At 36.7% G+C, this 23,571-nt stretch overlaps 1 protein-coding gene and 1 long non-coding RNA gene across 5 annotated transcripts in view; one reads left to right on the forward strand and one right to left on the reverse strand.

Annotated features, from left to right (window-relative positions):
* The window catches only part of LOC135688358 (uncharacterized), a 36,587-nt gene extending 13,496 nt beyond the window's left edge, over window positions 1–23,091 (forward strand). The window contains exons 4-6 of one of the 4 annotated variants that reach the window (XM_065205292.2): window positions 2,681–2,861; window positions 5,502–5,550; window positions 22,958–23,091. In XM_065205292.2, coding sequence (XP_065061364.2) covers window positions 2,681–2,861; window positions 5,502–5,526 — 206 coding nt within the window. In that variant the 3' untranslated portion in view covers window positions 5,527–5,550; window positions 22,958–23,091. Of the gene's footprint in view, window positions 1–2,680; window positions 2,862–5,501; window positions 5,946–5,991; window positions 15,084–22,957 lie in introns of those variants that run through there. The other 3 variants (XM_065205373.2, XM_065205219.2, XM_065205457.2) reach the window with 3 other exon arrangements.
* Window positions 454–22,992, reverse strand: LOC148958179 (uncharacterized). The gene is made up of 3 exons (XR_016144821.1): window positions 22,857–22,992; window positions 2,553–2,928; window positions 454–1,116 (listed from the first exon to the last, which is right to left on the reverse strand). It is a non-coding gene; the product is annotated as an uncharacterized LOC148958179 (long non-coding RNA).
* Window positions 23,092–23,571: the final 480 nt, after the last annotated feature.

The following is a 23,571-nucleotide window of genomic DNA, read 5'->3' on the forward strand; positions in this document are numbered from 1 at the left end:
TTTAGAATACGATGAGGTGTAATCTGAGAGGGCTAGTCGTAGGGCCCTCTCGTTTACTTTCTCCCGCTTTATTTGGCTTGCATTACTGCAGAATAATTGGCTTGCATTACTGCATGTTATGGAAGACTTTATTGCTCAAATTTCGATACGACCTGCCGGTGCAAATAACACGAAACTTAGTAATTACTAAATGTCAAATTGCAGCTCGGTGACAGCACAGCTGTTTGTTTAAAGTGCAAACAAATGCGTTTTCCAAACTCATCTTTATTATCAGTTTAATTTTAAGTTTCCATGGGCCTAAAGCACCTTCTCTCAAATGTTTTGAAACTTGTTTTTTTTTCATTTTATGTTCACTATTTCCAACTTCATTATTACTTCTTGAGGAGATCATTTTTTGCATGAAATATAAGAAAACTTCTCAACTTCCAAATAAATCATTTTAGCCCGCCAGTCCTCTTAGTAACCTTAAAATTTCAAAACTTGCAAGGTCATTTAATCTCCAGAAAATTATAATTGCCATTAGAAAGTCATTTCCTATTCCAGGTAGGGGTGGGTGCCTACATTACTGACACTTAGTGACCAGGCTTGCTTCTCGAGATTTGTGTCAGTTTCTGCCATATGCTATGCTTCTGAAGTCACTCATAGAATATTGGGCTTTGAGTGTCCATGTCAAGAAATTTCCATAAGCTTCAGGTTTTCAAATGCTGACCAGTCACTCAGATTTTACAATAAGAAAAGGATTTCGCGCGAAAATTGATTATTCGTTTGAGCTCCTACATCGACTAAATATTTGTAAGCTATAAGCACGAACAACTTTTGATAAGTGTAAAACAAATTTTGTCTTACATGATTTTATGGCTGACACGTTATATTCATTTATATTATATCAATTGTTTCAAATCTTTGATGCATGCAATGAATCCATTCCTTTCCCACCATATTTTTCCAGTATTAGCAGCAAGGTCGTTGAACCATTTTGTCGTAACTTGACAGCATCTTCATATGAGGCCGCAACAGGTCGTAGTCCCACTGCCATCTCTCCCAAACGTCCTTCGCTGCGTCCCTCTCAGCAACATCGGGTCATTGTCTTGTTCTTGTTCACAGAAATCCACTATCCTTGAGAAGATGAAAGGGAGAACATGTGGTTAGAATATGGTGACCAAGAATCGTAAGATGAAAAATCGCTTCTATATATTTGTGGGGGTTATACTTTAAGAAACAAACAGTTTGACGGTATTTTTGACAATATTGAAGACGAAATGATAATTTTTTCTATGAAAGATCCCAAGCAGCAATCGCTGATCATGCGCTGCGACTAGCACAGCTCGGCAAATCATTGGTGGTTATTATTGGCAGATGTTCTAGAATAATCAAAGTCGTTAACCTAGATAATAAGGTATTGACACCCAAATATTGCAGAAGAATTTTTGGAGAACTGAGTCGCCTTTAGCAAGAATGTAGGGCGGCCACTTATTCCTGACGTTTTTATAAAATGCGAAAATTTCCTCACATAAAAAGAAATTATAACGCAGAGCTCATTCTGGAACAAAGCACAAGATAGGGTTTCTATTCTTTAGTTTTTAATTTATTTTAGATAGTAAATATATTTTGATTCATATAGAAAAGCAACACAAGCATTTGGTTTTGTCTCGCGAGGTGCTTTTTGACATTAAAATTCTGAAGAAATAATTCTTCCTTTTGCACATGTGAAAGTTTTTCTAGGGACGTAAATGATGAGATTTTAGAAGATATAAGCCTCTTTTTATTTGATTGTTTGCAAAAGACACCTGCTTTTTAGCATTTCTAAACATTTCAGTTTGTTTATTCGTTTGTTTAGAGACCCAATGCAATAAATAGAATTGAAGAATATTTCAAGATATATCAATTCATTTATGCTCTTGACAAATGACGAAGTTTGCAGTTGTTATTTAACAAAATTCGGAAGTGTATAGTTTCCTTTTGGGTTAAAAGTGAAAGTGATGCACCGAGACCAAGCTAAACCCACTTTGAAGACGGATTTTTCTTAAACCATTATGATTGGAAAATCGATAGCTGGTGTTGTTTTTTGACGCAGTGCGTCTTTTTGAGTTATTGTGGCTAAGGTCTGTGGGAAATACTGGAAATGAGACATTTAACTGATGGTAAACCTCGAGTTCACAATCCTAACCTCTTGCTGTTATTTGCCAATTCTGAAAAGTGTTGCATTTTAACCAAACATGTCTAGTACGGAAGATTGATGCTAATTTTGAATGAATGAAATAAAATCGAGTCGACCAGAGATTCAATGATAGTGGTTTTTATCTGGATATGACCAAGTTCTGGGACAAGGAAGTTGTTTATAGCTGTTGAAAGCTTTGCCCTCTGTTTAGAATCCTGTATAAAATTGCGAAGCTTCTAAAATTATATCGTTGTTAAACGACCCAACTGGCGTCTTTACTAGTATACCGAACAGGCATTATGTAGAGCTGAGACTTATTTATTTTTCAGCTTTATTTTCAAGGAATGGCGAGTAGTCAGCGAGTCTAGGCCACGTCTTTGAATTAGCTACTTACTCTTGAGCAGATTTTGATATTTTCTGTCTCTCTGTGTTAACTTCTTTCTGTAACTGCTTGACAATAGCTTGCATAAGATGGATCTTGCTCGTTTTTGTTTCATTTCCAAACATTTCTTTCCTTTTTAGGCTCCTGTTATTTTCAAGAAAGTTCGCCGCTGCCGCTCACAGTGGCTGCGAATGATCCCCGGTCCAAAAATGACGAGCTGCTGTCAGTTCTAGTTCTTTTGCTGTCATTTGTTGTTGATTCAATATTACTATGTCAACATTCGATGAGAGCTGTCATGCTGAAAAGTCCAAATCGTTCAAGGTAGAGAAGCAAATACGTTTTATAAACCTTAGCCTCTAGCCTTTTAGTACTGATCATTAGGGCGGTCCTGAAAAAATGAATAGGAGAAAGAAATAAGGATACTGCATGTTGAGGAAAACACTTAAATCTTTGTAAAAAAAAGTATAATCAAGAATTTTCCCAAAACACTAATAGATGTTTAAGAAAAACTGATAGGAACTTTAAATTTTGCTCAAGCTTTGTTTGAAAGGTCAAAAGGCTGGCGTTTGCCACAATGATATTTTCAGAATTTTGTTACCGTGCACAGATCTTAGCACTTTGAAATAATACTTCCTGGTACATTCTTTTGAAATACACTCCTTTTTTATAAGAACAATTTTATAAGAACACGAGCCTCAAAATTGGTCAAAAGTTAAGAACAAATTAAGAATAAGCTGAGGCTGAACTTTTGCAAAATGCAATTTTGAACAACATTTTTTCTCAAAATCGAGGATTTTTAGCGATGTGTTGGTGCTTTTTCGTCGAATATTCAAACTTTTCGGCAAATGAAGGTTGTCTTACTCACTTTGTTGGCAAATGAGGCCTGAACATCTCCCTAGAGCGAAAAAGCTAACACTCGCACTGCTTACACCCTATTAGATTATGAACAAATTAAGAACAATCCAGCCTCAGATTTTCGAAAAAATCAAGAACAGTCAGCCTGAACTTAAATTTACTGGTTCTTATAAAAAAAGAGTGTAATACCTGGTACATTCTTTTGAAATAATACCTGCTACATTATTTTGAATTTATTGCTTTCATGCAAGAATGGGCGCTGCAACAGCGGCTTTTCGAAGGGGTGCTGAAAATAAGGGGTTGTTTATTTGAATGATTACAGTTTTTCAGTGCACATTTTTACAAGCCACTACCTGTTAGTTGATCTTAAGGATAGAATGAATATGGAATGCAGAAAATATACATTCAATCGAGCTGTTGCAGCATCCATCCTTACTAAATCTTTTGGCCGGCTTCGTTTGCCCTTAAATGTTTAAATGTGTAGTAGATTTTGTTTCTTGGGCGAGGGCTCAGACTCCAGTCAATCAGCTAAATATTGATCAAGTGGATTTTTAATAACCAAGTTTATATATGCATATGCCGAAAATAACAGGCTGTTCTCTTCTGTAGCTCAAAAAGGCACAGAAGGGTGTTATTTACAAAAGGCATAGGTTTAAGGAAATAAAGTCATGGTCCTGAAAAGTTTCCTTTGGAGCTTATCCCCAGTGGCAGGTATCTGGGGCCCTAAGGGAAAACAGAGACGGGCCCCTATTTATGGACGTCAAGAACGCCCCACCAAATGGTGCAGAGCATGACAAACACAATAACTAAATGTAAAAATGTCAATATCAAGTTTCGAAAAATAAGGTGAACTTGAGTAAAAATGGATCTGGAAATCATTTGGTGGCTCCTTTTGTTCGGGGCCCCGTTCTAACTGAGGTGTCCTAATCCGCGTTACGCCAGTCCTTATTCCCAAGACCCCAAATCCGTTCTACCCCTCCACAGCTTCTAGAAAACAGCTCTGGAGCTGCTTCCAGAAAACTACAAAAATCCATAAAACGTTCCATGTTCTGTTAATCATTCCTTTTTTGATTGAATTACTTTGGATACCAGAAACACACAAATTTGAGGGCAGATTTTGGTTTTAATTTCTTTGGATACCAGAAACATACATTGGAGCGCAGAATAAGACAACATACTGCTGCTGAATCAATATACACTCTTTTTTTATAAAAATCAGCGAATTTAAGTTCAGGCTGACTGTTGTTAATTTTTCGAAAATCTGAAGCTGGATTGTTCTTAATTTGTTCTTGATTTGATTGGGTTTAAACATTGCGAGTGACAGCTTTTTCGCTCTAGGGAGTTATTCAGGCCTCATTTGCCAACAAAGTGAGCGAGACAACCTTCATATGCCGACAAGTTTGAATATTCACCGAAAAAGCACCCACACAAATATCCTCGATTTTGAGAAAAAAATCACAACCAAATCAATAACTGGGTTTGCTAAACAGTGAGGGGGTAGTTACACATAGACTAAAAGGCGGCAGTCATGACATATTTCTAAAACATTTATAAAGGTAAAAGACACCCTTTTATTGTCAGCATTTCATCCTTATAAAATATGTTTTAACCTTAGTGAAGACAACGTTTTTTGACGTTGTAAGGGAAAGATTTTCACAAATTAGTTGTGTTCTGTAAACAAACCCAAAATCAGATGTGAAGCTTACAAATGTGAGTTGCTAATTAAAAACTATTTTGGTGAAAGATAGTTGCAGGTTTATATGTTTATCCTTTAGAAATGTAAAATTGTGCATTTTTATTACTTCATGTATCGTCCTCCGAGTTTTATGGGCTGCTGGAATGCGGGGCTGTGCTGTAGGCTAATTCAAGAGGCCACACCGATGACCACACTCTTACCACAGCCAATATACTTGCATTTGTGTTGAAGACTCTCCGTTGTGTGTAGTATTCGATGACACAAAAAGACCGATAAACAATTGCTGAGCTCATCAACCACCACCCCCCCCCCACCCTCCACGGCACCACTGCTTAAAAATTCAAACTTCAGCACATTCAATTTTTATCCCTAGTGTTGCCTATTTCATTTTCTGCTTTCTATTGTTTTAGATGTGATATGGATCAAATAATGTGATGTGGATTGGAGTGTCAATACTAGGTATGAAAATTAATCTTATCAGAAACTGACTGCATAATCTAAAAATTAAGTTTATCCACCAAAGCGATCAAAGGGTATGTCCTCATACTATTTGAATAGGTAGGTATCCTGTCGCTGTGTACGAAGAATACAGGTACTGTTTAGATGCTGTTGTAGACAGTAATGATACGTCGAAATAAAAAGATTTTCTTCGTACACAAAAATTCGTTTATTTGTTGCTACAAAAAATAAGAGATGCGTATAGTGTTGCTAATAACAGCAGGAAAATTAAAAAATTGGCTAATTTTTGGCATTAATATGGGGGGCTCAGCCCCCGATCCATCGAGCCCCCTAGCTCTACACTCCTGGTCTAGAGTCAATAGAATGAAGGCCTCACATCAAGCAAAACAGCTGTTGCCAGTTATAGATGATCTTTCTCTGCTTGCTTTGTATTTATTTCAGGGCATTCGGGCAAAACCCCCCTAGCCATGGAAGTTGAAGCCTTGCAAAGCGTACCTCCCTTGACTCCGGCATCGCTGACCACTACGTTTTATGTGTGCTATAGTCAGCGTTCTTTTGATTAATCAATTTTCTGCTGGTTGTTTGTCAGTTGATTAAGCTATTAGCCTGAGTTTCAGATTAGATACGTTGGCTATGAAACTCTTTTGCCGAGCTTCTGCTTTTTGAAGTCAAAATCATAAAAGTTGGACAATTTGGCTTTATTTTAGTGCTATTTAGACTTTGCTGGACTCGCTCAGGATTGTGCTTGGACGTTCATTAAGTAGTGTGCTTGTGAAGGTAACTTCAAGGTAGGAGCACAGGGCCCTGATATGCAAAGAAAAACAATTGCATTATTTCCATTAGCAATACATTTTGATTGCCGCTATATCTGTATCAAAAGTACACGATGCCACAAAGGGTCGACTGTTTTTGCTAAAAGCTGTCCCAACTTCCCTTCTGGGACAATCATAGCTTGCTGACGACGTTGAGTCATCATCATTTCGTGGCCGCAAGCAATAGAAATCAGCACACTAATCACAGGGAAACGAACATGCCTTGCATAGCAAAAAGTTACGGGAAAGCGTCTATATATTCACATAATGTAATAAAAATGATATAGATATTCAGAAAAAACACTATCGCTTAAACGTTTCGACCGAAGTCTTCATCAGTAATACTTTACAAATCAAATGGAGCTAACATATACAAAATCAATACAATAGAATTAATACAATAGAGTTGGTACAATAAAGTGAATACAATGAGGAGGTTAAAGGAAAAATGGGCTATTACAATAGTTATTGTTAAAAGTGTAACTCAATGGAAGGGTTAGAAGAAAGCACAGGAGAAGGTGCTGCTAAAGTAGGCGGCAATGCAAGTCTACCGGGGGCTCAAATGTTATGTGTAGCAGAAAGAAACACCTGTATAAGAAGAATAATAGATACGCAAAGAACGTAAAAAACATGTGCTAGTGGCAGAAGAGAGAAAAAAAATACATGCAAAGAAATAGCCTAAAACCTATGTATCAACATGTCTAGTGTTTAAGCCCTTAGGAGAAAAACTGTCTAGCTTATACTGCCAGAAGCTTTCTCGCATCCTATTCCCCCCAGTAAGTCTATCAATTATACTAACCCTTATATCCTGTAGAAAACCCCGGTGGCCTTCTCCAGAAAAGTGCCTGAAAAAATTCCGCCTGAGGAACTGAGGATCCCTGACTGAACTTACGATTACATGCCTTGTAGTTATTAAACCTTAATCTAAAGGGCGTGTTAGTGCAACCAACAAACTGCACACCAGAAACATTGCACTCTAACAAATACACAACATTAGGCGAATCACAGTTAAACGAGTAATTTATCTTATATTCCTTACCAGTTACCTTAGACTTAAAACTATCACAGTTACTCGTGACATTACACACTTGACAACGAGCTTTACCACAACCAGAACATCCCTTAATATGTGTGCCCCCTTGTCCCCGATTACTGAGCCTAGCCCTGACCAAAATGTCCTTAAGGTTCTTACATCTTCTTAAAAGCAATAATAGGTGGCCCAGGAAACATATATATAAATATATAAATATATAAATATATAAATATATAAATATATAAATAGCATAGAGTTGGAGAAAATAAAACTAAATGTTTTATCTCTACAAGCCTGTTTCGTGAATAGCTCACTCTCTATGCTATATTACACTCTACGTGCAAATGTATTGAGCACTGTGCTACGGAACTATCAACAGACAAGTTTCTGTATAAATATATATACACATATATGCGTTCCCCGCGACCCACTACATAATTGGCATGAACATATGCATTTAGTAAAGTTCTTTGTATCTTTATTGCTTTATTGCATCCGCCTTGTACCGTTTCGAGTCTCAAAACTGACCATGCAATCGATTTTAAACGTCTCTTGTAAATATCGAATGTATAGTAACTGAGCAATAGGAAGGTCAGTTTTCAATATTCTTTAGACAATTTAGTATCATCTGCCTTTTCATTTTGCCTTATTTTTACTGCATGTTATGCGGTCTCCTTCAAATTCATTAACCAAATGTTCGCCTGTTTGTGTACAGAAACGCTATTCGAGGAATGAGATGTGCTATGGTATGGCAGCATATGGCAAGAAATTGCAAGAAATTATCCACATCTGACATTTTTTATATCAAGACATCTATTTCTTGCAACATCTCAACAAAATCTATTTCTGGCATGTTTTGGCATCAACTTTTGACACTATCTTAAGAAATGATTAACTTCTAACATCTGTTCAACAATTCATCAACTTCTTGCAACTTCTCAAGATCCCGTCTACTTTTGACATATTCTCAACAAATCATTCACTTTTTTGCATTCTCTTAAAAGTCACCTACTTTTAGCATCTTCTTAATGTTAACTTCTTAAAGTCTACCACTTTATGAATTTCTTAAGTAGTTGTCAACTTCTGACATCTGCTCAAAAATTCGTCACTTTCTTGCAACTTCTTAAGATCTTGTCAACTTCTGACATCGTTTCAACAATGCATCAACTTTCTGCAACTTCCTCAAAAGTTGTCACCATCTGACATCTTCTCAACAATACATCCACGCTGTGTATGGTCTTATCAAGTCATCCACTTCTGGAATCCTCTTAACAAGTCACCCACTTCTGGAATCCTCTTAACAAGTCATCCACTTCTGGAATCTTCTAGTCAAGTCATCCACATCTGGCATCTTCATATCAAGTCGTCCATTTCTTGTAACATTCTAAGATGGTGTAACCTTCTGACACCTTCTCAACAATTCACCCAAATCTTACATTGCATATTCTTATCAAGTCATCCACTTCTGGAATCCTCTTAACAAGTCATCCACTTCTGGATTCTTCTAGTCAAGTCATCCACATCTGGCATCTTCATATCAAGTCGTCCATTTCTTGTAACATTCTAAGATGGTGTAACCTTCTGACACCTTCTCAACAATTCACCCAAATCTTACATTGCATATTCTTATCAAGCCATCCACTTCTGGAATCTTCTAGTCAAGTCATCCACATCTGGCATTTTCATATCAAGTCGCCCATTTCTTGTAACATTCTAAGATGGTGTAACCTTCTGACACCTTCTCAACAATTCACCCAAATCTTACATTGCATATTCTTATCAAGCCATCCACTTCTGGAATCTTCTAGTCAAGTCATCCACATCTGGCATTTTCATATCAAGTCGCCCATTTCTTGTAACATTCTAAGATGGTGTAACCTTCTGACACCTTCTCAACAATTCACCCAAATCTTACATTGCATATTCTTATCAAGTCATCCACTTCTGGAATCTTCTAGTCAAGTCATCCACATCTGGCATTTTCATATCAAGTCGTCCATTTCTTGTAACATCTTAAAATGTTGTAAACTTCCGACACCTTCTCAACAATTAACCCACATCTTACATTGCATTTTCTTATCAAGTCATTAGCTTCTTAACAATCCACTGCCACTTCTTGCAACTTCTTAAGATTTAATCAACTTTTAGCATCTTCTCAAAAATATATCCACTTCTTGCTCCTTCTAAACCCGTCATCTACTCCTAGCATCTTCTTAACAAATCGTAGATTTTTGAAACTTTTTGAATCCATTTTTGAACTCGTCTTAAGAAATTATGGTCATACTTCTGGCATGTATAGGCATAAACTTTTGACAAAATCTTAACAAATGATCAACTTCTGTAATCAAATGATCAACGTCCAAACATCCACTGCTGAACAAGTCATGCACCAGCTCTTAATATTGTATAGCAAATTATTAGCTTTGAGCTCTCGACATCATGAAGAAATGTTCACAGTTTTAGCAGAAAGTCAGGTCAAGAGCTTTGTTATTGGCGAATAAAGCCAACTCTTCTTTAAATTGCTATCAGTCGCACTCCTCATGTTTTTTAATTGATCCACTATTGTTGTGTGTAGATATACAGAACCAATTACAGCTACATCAGTAACGCAAGATTAGAGGATAGTAAAGGCGAGCGATTTTTGTTTGTTCTTGTCGCCGAATAATAAATCTCATTCATAGTTTTGAGATTCATGCGAAAAGAGAAAACGTCAATTCTTTATTTTGGGCCAAGATTGCTTTATAATGGCAGTCGAGTTAGAATTTAAGAGCTTCTCCCAATATCTTGGTAAGTAGAAGGCAATATACGAAACCGCCTAGCAAGCTCATTATGTAGAAAGGTGACCGAGCCGAGGGCTGGAGGGGAGGAGGAGCTTTTCGTCAGAAGTTTCTTTTTTAGATAAAGCTACAAATTCATGCTGACGATCTTTCTATTTATTTCGTGTTTTTTGTTTACATTTCAAATTTGCCATTGCAAGGCCATTCGCCCCGCCATCCCTTTAAGTAAAGTTATAGTAGGCGCTTAAGGCCTTAATGTAAGTAGAAATTTAGGAAATCAATTAAAAACATTGAGAAGACCAGTAGGGATGTGGATATGTATCGCTATCTACCCGATATGTATCGAAATGAAATTCAATAAAACGGGGTCAGCTTGTAGATGAGACCCCAAACAGATTGACAAAGATAGCATTTGCATTTCGACTTTATTCAGACCATAATGTTTGTATGAAGCAGGCAATCCAAGCCATAATGTCAATATTACACCAGTTCGTCTATATAGAAAAACGCATTGTTGTTTTATTTTGGAAGCGCAAAGGAAATCAACAGTAATTTTTTCGGAAGTTTGAATTAAAGAGATAGTGGCTTTTTCACTATGCGCAGTTCCAATACATGCAAAAATGCGCACAATTTTGCGGTGAATTCAGATGCTGTTTTTGCAAATGACGCAGACTGACGAATACATTTATTGATTACAATATATATATATATATATACATATAATATAGAAATTTGTCTTTTGATACTTCCGTAGCACAGTGTTCAATAGCACGTAGAGCGTCTCCTGAAGAGTGAGTTACTCACAAAACAGGCTTGTAGAGATAAACCATGTAGTTTTACTTTCTTCAACTCTATGATATATATAATATATATATATTTTACCTTTTTTCCCCCGAATTTTAGTGAAAATTTATTTTAAACTGCTTCTTATAAGAAGCCCTGTAAAGAACTAACTTATAAGAAGCCATCTGAAGTTGCCTTTGGTGTTTTATTGGATTACGACAAAAATTCATACTTTTGGTAGTTATTCATTCAATGTTAATAAAGAATTCATACTGAAATATATGAGGTCTTTTAATAATGTGTTTTTATGTCTACTACAATTCATAAGCCTCCTCCTTGTATAAGCCCCCTTCTTGTATAAGCCCCCACTCTCGAATTTCCCCCCCTCCAAAAACACGAAAAATGAATAAGCCCCGAGGGACTTATTCGAGGATTAACGGTATTTTACTTTCATGCAGCATTTTAAGATATTTAGTAGCTTGGCCAATATACTAAAAAAGGGCAATCTCTAAATTGCGCATGAAGTTCAGCCTCTTTTTACTAAGGAAAATTCTTTAAGAGGACAATCCTCAAAATTTGTAAAATATCAAGAACATGCTAACATATCAACAAAAATGATGGCTACGATACCGTAAAATGTAAAACCTTGTTAGATAATTTGTATTAAAGACATTCTCGTTAGGCTAAATCAAAGTGATACAACCCAGGTCCGTACGTAAGATTGCCATTTAACGCAGGCGAAGCCCTGAGTTTTCTCCAGTTTCCATGAATGGTACTGACTTAGATAATTCTAATTCCTTATCACAATTATGTTATGCTATGTTATATTTTAAATGTAGCCTTATAGTTAAAGAACCATTGTGCTGAATGAAAATAGGCCCTTCTGTATATGCCAATATCAATTTCGAAATCCCGATCTTCTTCTAAAGCACGATGCTCATCTCAAAAGCTTTGGTTCATATCACCCCCTCAACTTTTTACAATCTGCAAATCTCTAATTTGTCGGCTCTGGAGTACTCCTTTTATATTTTGGGTTGGCGCTCCTAAATCTTCTTTGCTTCTTCATGACCAAATCCAATCAAAACCATTCGATTACAGTTGAATCTCGCTATCTCAAACTCGGTTATCTCGAAAAACTCGAAAAGATTCCCATTTCCCCTCATTTTCCTATGGGGCTTGGTATAGAAATAAAACTCATAATACCGAACTCGCTTAACTCGAACTATTGGCTATCTCGAACGAAGTTTTTTACCACAAAAATGGTTTCTGCCCTGCCCTGCGAAAATGAGTGGTGCCCTGCAGACCTCGTAGCAAAGGTTTGTCTATAGGTTACTAGTAAAAGCTTTACCAGTGTAAATTTGTCTTTACCAAGAACAAACTTCTAAGCAATAAAAACAAATTTGAAACTTCATTGCCTATGAAATATCTATTTTTTACGTGAGCGTAAATTGAATGTCAAATTTGATTTTCCTTTGTAATAAAGCTTGTATTTCATGGCATATCAAGTTTAGTGGGGTAGGAGGACCCACCATGGTTGGGTCCGACGTGAAGAAAATTTTTGAAATTATACCTTGTAAAAGGGCTAGAAAGCATCTTCCAGACTAAAATTTAGTAAAATACTATATTGCTAAAAAACTGATTATTGTTTATTGGAAAAATAGGGAGGGGGGATGTCATGCTAAAACTCCAGTGATGGACGTTGGGGAAGGAAAGAAACGGTAACTTTTCGTTTCAGATTGCACATAGTTTTGAATGACAGAGGAAGATGTGTTTTCGATTGGGAAAATTTTATTTTCTGAAGAGAAATGTGCAGTTTCTTGTCTCAAGAAGGCCATGTTTACACATCCAAAATGAAAAAATTGCAATGATACAGAAAGTGATTTACCGAATTAATGCAAATAAAAGAAAAATAATAAAAATATACGTGAATAAGTTAGCAATTAGATCAAACAAAATCGGCATCTTAAACGTTTATTCTCTTTTAAATTCATACACTGTTAAAAAGGTATAGAAAAAATGATAAAAAAATTCTTAACTTGACCAAAGTGAGGGCCTTCAGCCCTCTACTCCCCCCAGTTGCGCCGTACCTGTCGTAACTCGTAATTTACAACTTAAATTAATTTGTGTGGACACAACCTTGCCCTCATAAACTAATGCATCAATCATTGCATCCATTGGCTATGACTTTCAGTAAGGAATGCTTTCGCTCTGCTAATAACGGAGCTCTTCCTGACATACCTGTTCCGTTCTCTAAAATGCAATATCAGGAAGGGAGGTTTATAACAAATATCACATTTCCATTTCAAAATTCGTAAACGGCCCTTTACGAACATCAGATGTGTCACACCCCCCCACACACCCCGGTATTTTCGTCCCTGTTTGTCGGCTATGTTGTTTGGCTCCATAACGATTTTCAATTCCTCTCCAATCTTGGGCTGCCAAATGGAATGATAAATGTAGTACCCTTGGATAAAAGAATTCACTTCGAATTCAGTTGTGTTTATAATGGGTATTTCTTCTGTTACTGCTACTTTGATACCAGCAATAGAAACAAAACCATGAAGAAGCACTCCAAAATAGAAAGCAAACTTCATTAATAGACTATTTTAGTTCAGTTTGATGTTTAAGAAAGCTTTGTGACAAATGATTTTCATTTTCCGTGCGAGTTCGAGATAGCGGGACTCGACTGTATTCATGATCTCTAACATTGCGAAATCTCCAACGTCTTATCTACGTCATGTTGCTTGCTTTGGAAACGAGTATCTTGTCCCATTTACTATCTCCAGTTACGCGATAGAAGATGAACTTACTTTAGTATGGTTTGCCTCCTTTATCCTATTGAAGGGAATAAAATGTTGGTAAAAGTTGGACAGAAGTATTATATTATAAATGACTAATGTAATATATCTCTGATATTTATAAATCTGACTATATTTGTTGATGATCTATGCGGATAATGTATTATCTCAAATCATCCCCAATGGGCAGCATTTTCCCAGCATCATCGTCCTGTAACTTTACAGTGAAAGCATAAAATACTAGCATGTTATTCAAAGACATTAAGCCAATATACCCCGCACTCTTCTAAAACAGTCCGATCTTTTATACGAACCGAAACATTTGAAGTAACTCTCTGATCTATGACCAGGGGCAGTACGTGTTTTTAGCTTAGATTGAACGATGGGCCGTCGACAGATATCTGGCTAATGAGTAATGATGAATGTGTGTTCTAAAAGGAATCTTCGTCACTTCAAGTGCGCTTTGTTAATGGATAAAAATAGGCAAAATATGCCTAGTTCATACCAGTTGATATTCAACCCAGGTTTTGAAAAGGTTTCAGTATATGGTAAAGGCGCATAGTGCTTTGGTAGAGCAAACGATCCCGCTTGTCACATGCCGTATCATTTCAGTTGCAGAAAGGCATCCAGATCCAGAACAAAAATTATCTCACAGTAGGAATTTAGGATAAGATCATTTTCATAATACTAAAATACTATATAGCATTTTCCTTTTACTATTCAGATGAAAAAAATGTATAGTATAGTACAGTAAGACGCGTATCCATTTTTGGCAGTGCATCAAAGGCTTTCTGACCACAATTTTGAGAGTAGCTGCCTATGACGATGTTAACTAGGCTTTTTGAATGTCGTGATCCAGGACGATGACGACATTAAAGATCATTAAACAACCGTAGGGACGATTTGCGCACATGTCAGAACTTTTCTGAATGCACCCGTTTGATTCGATTTGAACGTTAAAAGACATGTACGCCAAATTTAACGGTAATTTCACGAGTTTAATGTCATCCGTCAGTCACGTGCCGTCAGTCAGTGACACCTCGTATTCATTTTGCAAACAGAGAACTTCTCTGCCAACAAATTTTAGAGCCGCTTAGTAATAATGTTGTTTTTTGGCAAATCCTGTTAAAAATCCAGTAACTCATTGCATGAACGGACCAGCTTGGACAAGGTCATTTGCGTCTGATAAATTCTGAAATTATCAGCTTTTCTCCGATTTACTATTTTCATACATCTATCTAAATATATCTATTTACATATCTCTGTTTGTTATATATCTGTTTTCTTGTTTTAAAGCCTGCCCCCCCCCCTCAGGTATGGTTCTTGCTCGAGTTTGCCCACCCTAGCCGACGTCTACAACTACGTGGTTGATTTAAGATCTACTGAAACTTTGTAAATACACTAAATCAGTTTACTTTTTCAAATCACAAAATCAGTTTACTTTTCCAAATAGCAAAATCAGTTTACTTTTCCAAATAGCAAAATCAGTTTTCGTATAACTGTAACCAAGTCGTTGGGTAAAAATAGTCAAAAACAAATTTTTAAACGATGAATATGCACTTGCGACCAAGATGGATGAGTTTTAGTATCATTGCAAATTCTTTAAAAAAGTAATTCAAATAAAGTGTCAAAAAAGAGTTAATCCTTTTACATTCAACGTGCAATGCCTGCCAAAAGTACTTGGAACACCCACCAATTTACGCTGCATTTGATATCTTTCATTCCTTTCATGAAAAAAATTTGCTACTTCCGCCCCCTTCCCCCTCAAACAATGTTGATGATTTAGAGAAATATCATAAAAGAAGCGCAAAAGAAACTGCTTCCTAAAATCCTAGTCCGTTTGATAGTAAACCAACATTGTTCCGTGGGGGAGAGGGGGATGATTGGTTTTGACCTTGGAAATTGATGTCAGTGTTCCAAGACTTTTGGCAGGCATTGTCTGAAAATTTTCTCGAAAACAGCAATCTGCGATATCAAAACATTGTGCTACCCTAGGGTTTTCGATGGTGCTGATCTCAATGCTACTAATGAAAATTCGAAATTTTCACTCTTTACCCAGTTAAAAGGGGGGGGGAGAGGGGTTGGACTCTGAACGATTGATATAGTAGATATCCGAGTATTGTTATTTGTTACAAAAAACATTCTACTGATTTTTTCCGTCAATATCATTTAAATCATTATTGAATACAAGTATTTTGTGCAGAATTCGATCATCGGTTTAAGAAAACTATCAATTTTCAAAGGAAAAACAGTATAGTTTAGTGCTTTTGAAAAAGCGTTTTTTTGCTTAAAAGTCCCCTTATTTATGGTTTAATTGTTGATGAAAAAACAAAAAAATTCATGAGAATGTCTACAAACTATGCATAATATAAATAATTGCGAACAACATGCTGGTGAGAAACTGTTCAAATGGCTCAATTTTATCCACCATAACCCTCCCAAAACCATCTACGAATTTAATAAATTTGCTTAGGCTATGCTCCTTCGCATTCACATGTGGCAACATGGTAGCGCTCATAGACACCCCATTCCCTATTATTTTCTATCTTCCCTTGTCCCAGTAATTGGAAAATGGTTTGTGCCAATTATAATTGTTCGTTTTCCATTGTTAAAGTATGCTAGGAATTGAAAGAACGCTCCTTTCCTAATGGGCACGTGATGTAGTATGAAAATGCCTATTGCCAATGGTTACCAACGGTCTACAGCCACGGTCTACACATTTAAAATGTTCATAAAAATCGTATTTTTCAAAGAAAGTAGACGAAACCTCGTCAGTAGGTGTGCATGGCTGGTATAAAAAATATTGTAGGTTTTCAGATCGATACAAGTTGTAAAACTGAAGAAATTCAGGAAAGTGTCAACGGTCTACACTTTCTGAGAATTGAATTTGAAGTACTCTAGATCTTATTCTCCTTTTGAGTGTAGACCGTGGGATTCTCGTCATATTTTGCCGTTTTCTTCATGGAATTCATACAAAGGTTAATTTTATCTTTGAGGGGTATCATTATACACCTTTTGGGTGAATTTGGGGGCAAACATCCCCCTGACAAGTCAGAAAATTGCGAAGAAACAGCCACGGTCTACACAACGGTCTACAAGCGTTCATTTCCGAGGGTGAGAGTTGCCTTGCGGGGCCTTGTCCTTCACATCGACGCGCGCTACATTCGATGAAATAATATATTTTGTTGTGGCAAATGTCACGCAAACAAATACAGCAATCAATTAACGATGAAATAATCTGCCTTGCGCTTTATGAAGACAAAAGTAGCAGGTAGAGTCTAACTTAAAGGCCATTTCGGCAATGCAGTAACAGTAGGGAAGAGGGCTTTCTTTGTAGTGCTTCTGGACCAAGCATTTAGGAGCGCAGGAAGGCGAGTGGATGTCAGTTTTATTTCAGTTCCCTTACCAACCAACATGGAATAGTAGATCAATCAGTTGGGAACTCTGATGTGGGAAACACGGGGTTCCTTTCTACAATTTAGGTAAACACTCTGAAATTTGTCATTTGGGCACTGAATTGCACAACAAGGGCCTATATGAATGACAACTTGTAAATCCGTGATAAAAGGAGAGCAACTACCCGACATAATTCTCAAATACGACCTTATCTATAATTAGAAACATGAAACAGAGGAATCGATGTCACTTTTATAAAATTGCATCCTTTCCATTTTTAGATTATTTTCTAGCTGCCACTCATATTTGTCTCCTTCATCTATCCCATTATTTCTTAGACAGCCATCTGGCTACGAGCCTTTGAAAAGATTCAAAATACAATCTTGATCTTATTTATTGGAAATCGATTTTGATTTTAGCAATTTTCACCTTAATTGAAATATGGCATTTAGTTTTATGGGGGTAGCTTACTCCCACCCCCGAAAAGAGACAATACCCCCATATCTCCTTATCGGTAACACGTACGATGTTGAAAATGGCAGAAATGGAATCAGCACCATCAAAAACCTATAGGAGGATATTGGTTTTGGTGGAATATCTAACAAGCTTCAAAATGAAATTCAGACAATGCCTGCCAAAAGTACTTGGAACACCCACCAATTTACGCTGCATTTGATATCTTTCATTCCTTTCATGAAAAAAATTTGCTACTTCCGCCCCCTTCCCCCTCAAACAATGTTGATGATTTAGAGAAATATCATAAAAGAAGCGCAAAAGAAACTGCTTCCTAAAATCCTAGTCCGTTTGATAGTAAACCAACATTGTTCCGTGGGGGAGAGGGGGATGATTGGTTTTGACCTTGGAAATTGATGTCAGTGTTCCAAGACTTTTGGCAGGCATTGTGGCTAAAAAGCAAGAGGTTAGGCCACTGTGGTTATGCATACATGAGTAAGCTCCAGGCTTCATGAGGGTCACCTCTATTTGCCTGATAAACAATGACTCCTGTTTCCTTAACAAGCCAAAGAAAATAACTCGCATTTTCGCTGCATTCATTGTGCTCTAACGAGTGATTCATGCCCGATTCTTTACTTCCTATCGTTGTTAATGAATTTTTGTGGACGGCACGCCACCGCTTCCTTTTTCTTACCTTTTCTCAATAAAGGCTTGACCAATGACCAAGAAAACTGTGTTTTTAATGCCCCAGAAAGAGACTTTGTCGCTTTCCTTATTCTATTTCTTTTTCTTAAGTAATTTTTTGAAAAATTCCGTGTATCTGCTATAAATCTAAAAGCCCATTATGTGCTACAAATGTGTAAGAGAGCCCACAATCAATAATCAATGTAAATGGGGGCCAACAATCAATAATCAATGTGAATGGGGGCAAACAATCAATATAATCAATGTGAATCGGGGCAAACAATCAATAATCCATGTGATTGGGGACCCACAATCGATAATCAATGTGTGATGGGGGCCCACAACCAATTATCAATGTAAATGGGGGCCCACAATCAATAATCAATGTGAATGGGGAGCCACGATTAATAATCAATGTGATTGGGGACCCACAATCAATAATCAATGTGTAATGGGGGCCCACAGTTAAGAATCAATGTGATTGGGGACCCACAGTTAGAAATCAATGTGTAATGGGGGCCAAGAATCAATTATCAATGTGTCATGGGAGCCAACAATCAATAATCAATGTGTAATGGGGGCCCACAGTTAAGAATCAATGTGATTGGGGACCCACAGTTAAAAATCAATGTGTAATGGGGGCCAAGAATCAATTATCAATGTGTAATGGGGGCCATAATCAAGCACGTAAATGTATATTCTGCCACGTAAATTCGAGCGCAGAAATTAGAAAACATAGGTTAAGAAGGTTCCTGGTTCTCTATTAAAGTGCTCAAAATTTGGTGGCTTTGGTACTCAGGGTAGTGAATTGGCCGCGAAAGACGCAAAAAACGTAAACGTAATCTTTTGTAGGAATACCTCAATTCCATAAGAATACCTAAACTTGTATTGTGAGTAACATCAATCAATCCAGTATCACTATCGAGCCTTGCCTGATACGATAATAAATGTGGAAAGCGTTCTATGATTCAAATTTAGAAAAGGCATACATGCATGGAATGGAGACAAATGTAGCTGTAAAATATGTAAATAGGTAGATTAATATGGTACTTTTTTCTTTTTACGTATATAAATAGTTGGTATTAATTAATTTTACGTAATTATCTATGTATATTAACTATTGCTCAAACCAACTGTAAATGAAGAGACTACTTTATTTTTATTATTATTTCAATTTTATTTACTCGTTCGTTTCATTTACTCTGATGAAGCCCTGTATGCCCGGGCCGGGCGAAATATTAGTATTCGTTTTATTAACTTTATTTTGAATTACATTGGATTCTCGTCGCTGTTTTGCCTTGTCTTTGCTTTGAACTCTATCTTCGTATTTATACTCATTGCAAAATTCACAGAATCTGGCGGACAGCCTACTCTGAGCCCCGCTATTATTAAAAATCTTGATTAGGTCGGTTGGGGTAGGTAAACTCGAGAAAAAACCGTACCTTGATAAACAAAAAGTCATTCTATTGACGAAGTTTCAGATTGTCTTGTATTCTTGACTTATTCTAAAATTTTGGCAATTTTGAGTCGCAATATTCGCATGAATTTATTTCTGGTTAAAAGGTGCGCATTACACAATTTGTGGAGTGTTCTGTGTTTCTGTAACAAACTGTAACCTTTTGTCTGCTACGCGAAGTTTGATATTTCTAGCAATAAGTAGTAACAAGGTTTACTAGACTTAAAAAGATATTAACTCTTCCATGGGGCGGCAAACGACGCATTTGTGAAACTCAATATCGAAGCATTTAGATATAGTGGGACGGTAATGAGAGATGAAAAGGTTTCGGATTCATTTCAATAGGAAGGGCGTCTATTCAAATGCATCATCGTCGCAAGGTGAGTCTGATGACGAATTCCTGCCTAATTCTTTTTTTGGGTATTTTTAGAATCTTAATTATAATTTTAGACTTTGTCTGCGCTGTCTTTTCAATATTCTCGATATTTCTTTTAAAACTCCCTTAAAAACACCCTCTGCATTCAGGGAACGTTTTGTTACTTCAGTTTATATCTTTCGAGTATGCTATTTTATTTAATTCATTTTCATTTCAGCACAATGGTAGTACAGAGTTAGTAGCTGGCCTTGAAGGAAAGTAATTATCACTAGTTCGCGCAACGCCCAGTAAAAAGGGCGTGGCCTGAAAGTTTTTATTCCCCCTCCTCTGACTCCAGATCCTAGTGGCTGGCGCTGCCATTGAATAAAGGAATTGTGCTGCCTCTAGTCAACCAGCCAAACTTTAAACGCAAAATTCAGGCATCGAAGTGGTCACTTTAATGTAGTTTGTCATATTGAAAAGATGCTTCTCCTATAGTGATGTCATTTACAAAATGGGATTTGCTGGGAGAGAAGGATATGCGGTATATTCGAATTACACGTGCAGTTATTTACGTAACTAAAAAAGAAGAAAAATGAATCTAGAAGTTCTCGGGCGAATCTATTGCTGTCTCTATCCATCCTTGTTAAACGCGACATCCGGGTTAACGCTGTAAGGGACGTTGCTGACGTCAGCTTTCTAGCTTGAATAAACATTGTATGTGTTGTGAATTGAAAACTGGCTGTTGGACAACCGTGAGGATATAAGCCAGTTGTAGCTATGAAATTATTTTTCTTTGACTAACATGCTTTGTGTCCTGGCAAATCTAAATAGCTATAAAATATTGATTTACTGTAACATCATTCAAGTTATCATTTCATGTGAGAACTGTTTAAAATATTTTCTCATAAATAAAAGCCTCAGAAATTAAGCAAATTATCAGGAATGGGTTTGAGCAGCCTTTTAAACTTTTCCATCCGTGTTTCTAATTGTTTGGCTGTTATTCAATGGTGTCTGTGTTGCTTAATTGGCAGCGTTCAATTGACAGTAAATGCACAACTCAACTTATCATTTAGATATATTAAAAAGATGGTGAATTTTGTACTTTTAAAGTATTGCTTGCTGGAGACAAGCACGTTTAAAGACTGGTTATATACAACGTCCTAATTTCACACGTTAATAAATTTTACGTTTGCAATTCATCGTGGTCTGAAATTTCTACCGTCCGAATTTAAAGTTTTCCACTATTTGAAAATAGAATTTCACTTTTGTAATAAAAGGTACCATATCTTGTTTACTAAATTCATTTAGCAATCACAAAACATCTTTAGCATCTTTAACAACTACTAGATCGTGCCTTGTCCTCCTTTCATCATAACTAGTCCACATGGACATCTTTATTTTTTAATTTCCTCATCCAGGTATATTGCCCACTTTGTAATTTCCTTTAACTAGTGTAGGCAAGATGCCTTCTGCGTTTTTCCCATTGAGAGAATGGGAATACATAGATATTTTGCTTTAAAATCAAAGCAGGGTGCTGGATGGAAAATGGGCAAAGCTACATTGACAAAAATGGAGCACTGATGTATCAAAGCATTACTAAATGTATTTTTTGCTAAGCCTCAATATTCTTAATTATATTTCGTTTTGAGCTTAAGAGTATTCTCATATTATTCCTAAGCAACATAATATATAATCGCGTTGTTTTATAGTTTAATGACTCCAAGGCTATTCTGTTTCAAGACATATAGCGTGAAACTCGCATTTGTTTTGCTTTCAAAAAAAACTCAAACAAACAAAAAATTTAATTCTTGGTAAAGCTTGAGCATTGCATTATTCTAAAATTATTCTCAAATTTCAGAGATTTTGATCCTCAATATTCTTATAGACTTTTTTCATGATAATAAGTGTGTGAGATACAGATTTGCTGAAGTTCGCCAATGAATGCATTGGTGTGTATTAACCGTTTCACGCTCTCGAGGCTCCTTGAAATATTTGTCAACCAATTCTGATCACTTTACTTTCGTACGCAGAAACAAATTATAGATTCACTGAAGATGTCAAGTTGCATGATTTTTATGCCTGTCTCCTGTTAAAGCGTGTCACGATTTTACTTTTTTTTGATATCTTACAGTAGGATACATGCGAGGGCGGAGGAGTGCCTTTTTTCTCAATTGTTTATGAATACACATATAAGAACCAGTAAATTTAAGTACAGGCTGAATGTTCTTCATTCTGTCGAAAATCTGAAGCTGGATTGTTCTTGATTTGTTTTCAAATTAATAGGGTGTAAGCAGTGCGATTGCAAGCTTTTCACTCTAGGGAGGTGTTCAGGCCTCATTTGCCAACAAAGCGAGTGAGACAACCTTCATGCGGCGACAAATTTGAATATTCACCGAAAAGGCACCCACACTCGGAACAAAGATTAAACGTTGTTCAGAATTGCATTTTTTCATTAGCTCAGCTTCAGCTTGTTCTAAATCTCTTCCAAAATTTTGAACATTTTTGAGGCTCATGTTCTTATAAATTGTTCTTAAAAAAACGAGTGTATGGTCAGCAGGTTAAGAGGAATTTAACAGGGCACTTAAAAATTTCCTGCAGGTAGAAGGAGATAATTGCACAGGAAATACAAGCGAGGCCTAGCAAAAATGAGCAGTGGAGGCCTAGCAAATATGGGCAGTTGAGGCCTAGCAAAAATGAGCAGTGGAGGCCTAGCATAAATGAGACTAGACAGTATTTAAGGGGTAAAAAGTACTTACTCTTTTTCCAGAAAGCGGTGCTGCTATACCTAACCAAGTTTTCTTTACAGTCAATAACTGTAATATAATCATGTATTCAAAACTTTTCTTTTTCTCATGAGGATTTGCCGTAAACCACCGACTGAGCTGGAACAGATGTAGAGCCTTCTTAATTGGAATTTCCCAATTCAGATTCTGTTATCTATCGTCCGGGAATGTCTGGCTATAGCTATGTGAATTGAATGGCTACTATGCGAACTGCTGCACGATAATTGGAATTCGGGCCCTAGTTTGGTAACATATTCATTTTCATATGAATCTCTTCTCGCTGTGTGGGACGATTATCATATCATATCATATCATATCATATCATATCATATCATATCATATCATATCATATCATATCATATCATATCATATCATATCATATCATATCATATCATATCATATCATATCATATCATATCATATCATATCATATCATATCATATCATATCATATCATATACCACACCCCAACTATCCTATCCTACCCTACCCTACCCTAGCCTACCCTACCCTACCCTACCCTACCCTACCCTACCCTACCCTACCCTACCCTACCCTACCCTACCCTACCCTACCCTACCCTACCCTACCCTACCCTACCCTACCCTACCCTACCCTACCCTACCCTACCCTACCCTACTCGGAATTAAGAACAGTCAGCCTGATCTTAAATTCATGGGTTGTTATAAA

This window comes from Rhopilema esculentum, chromosome 17 (assembly GCF_057945365.1).
Source record: "Rhopilema esculentum isolate cy_ngs chromosome 17, ASM5794536v1, whole genome shotgun sequence".
Lineage (NCBI taxonomy): Eukaryota > Metazoa > Cnidaria > Scyphozoa > Rhizostomeae > Rhizostomatidae > Rhopilema > Rhopilema esculentum.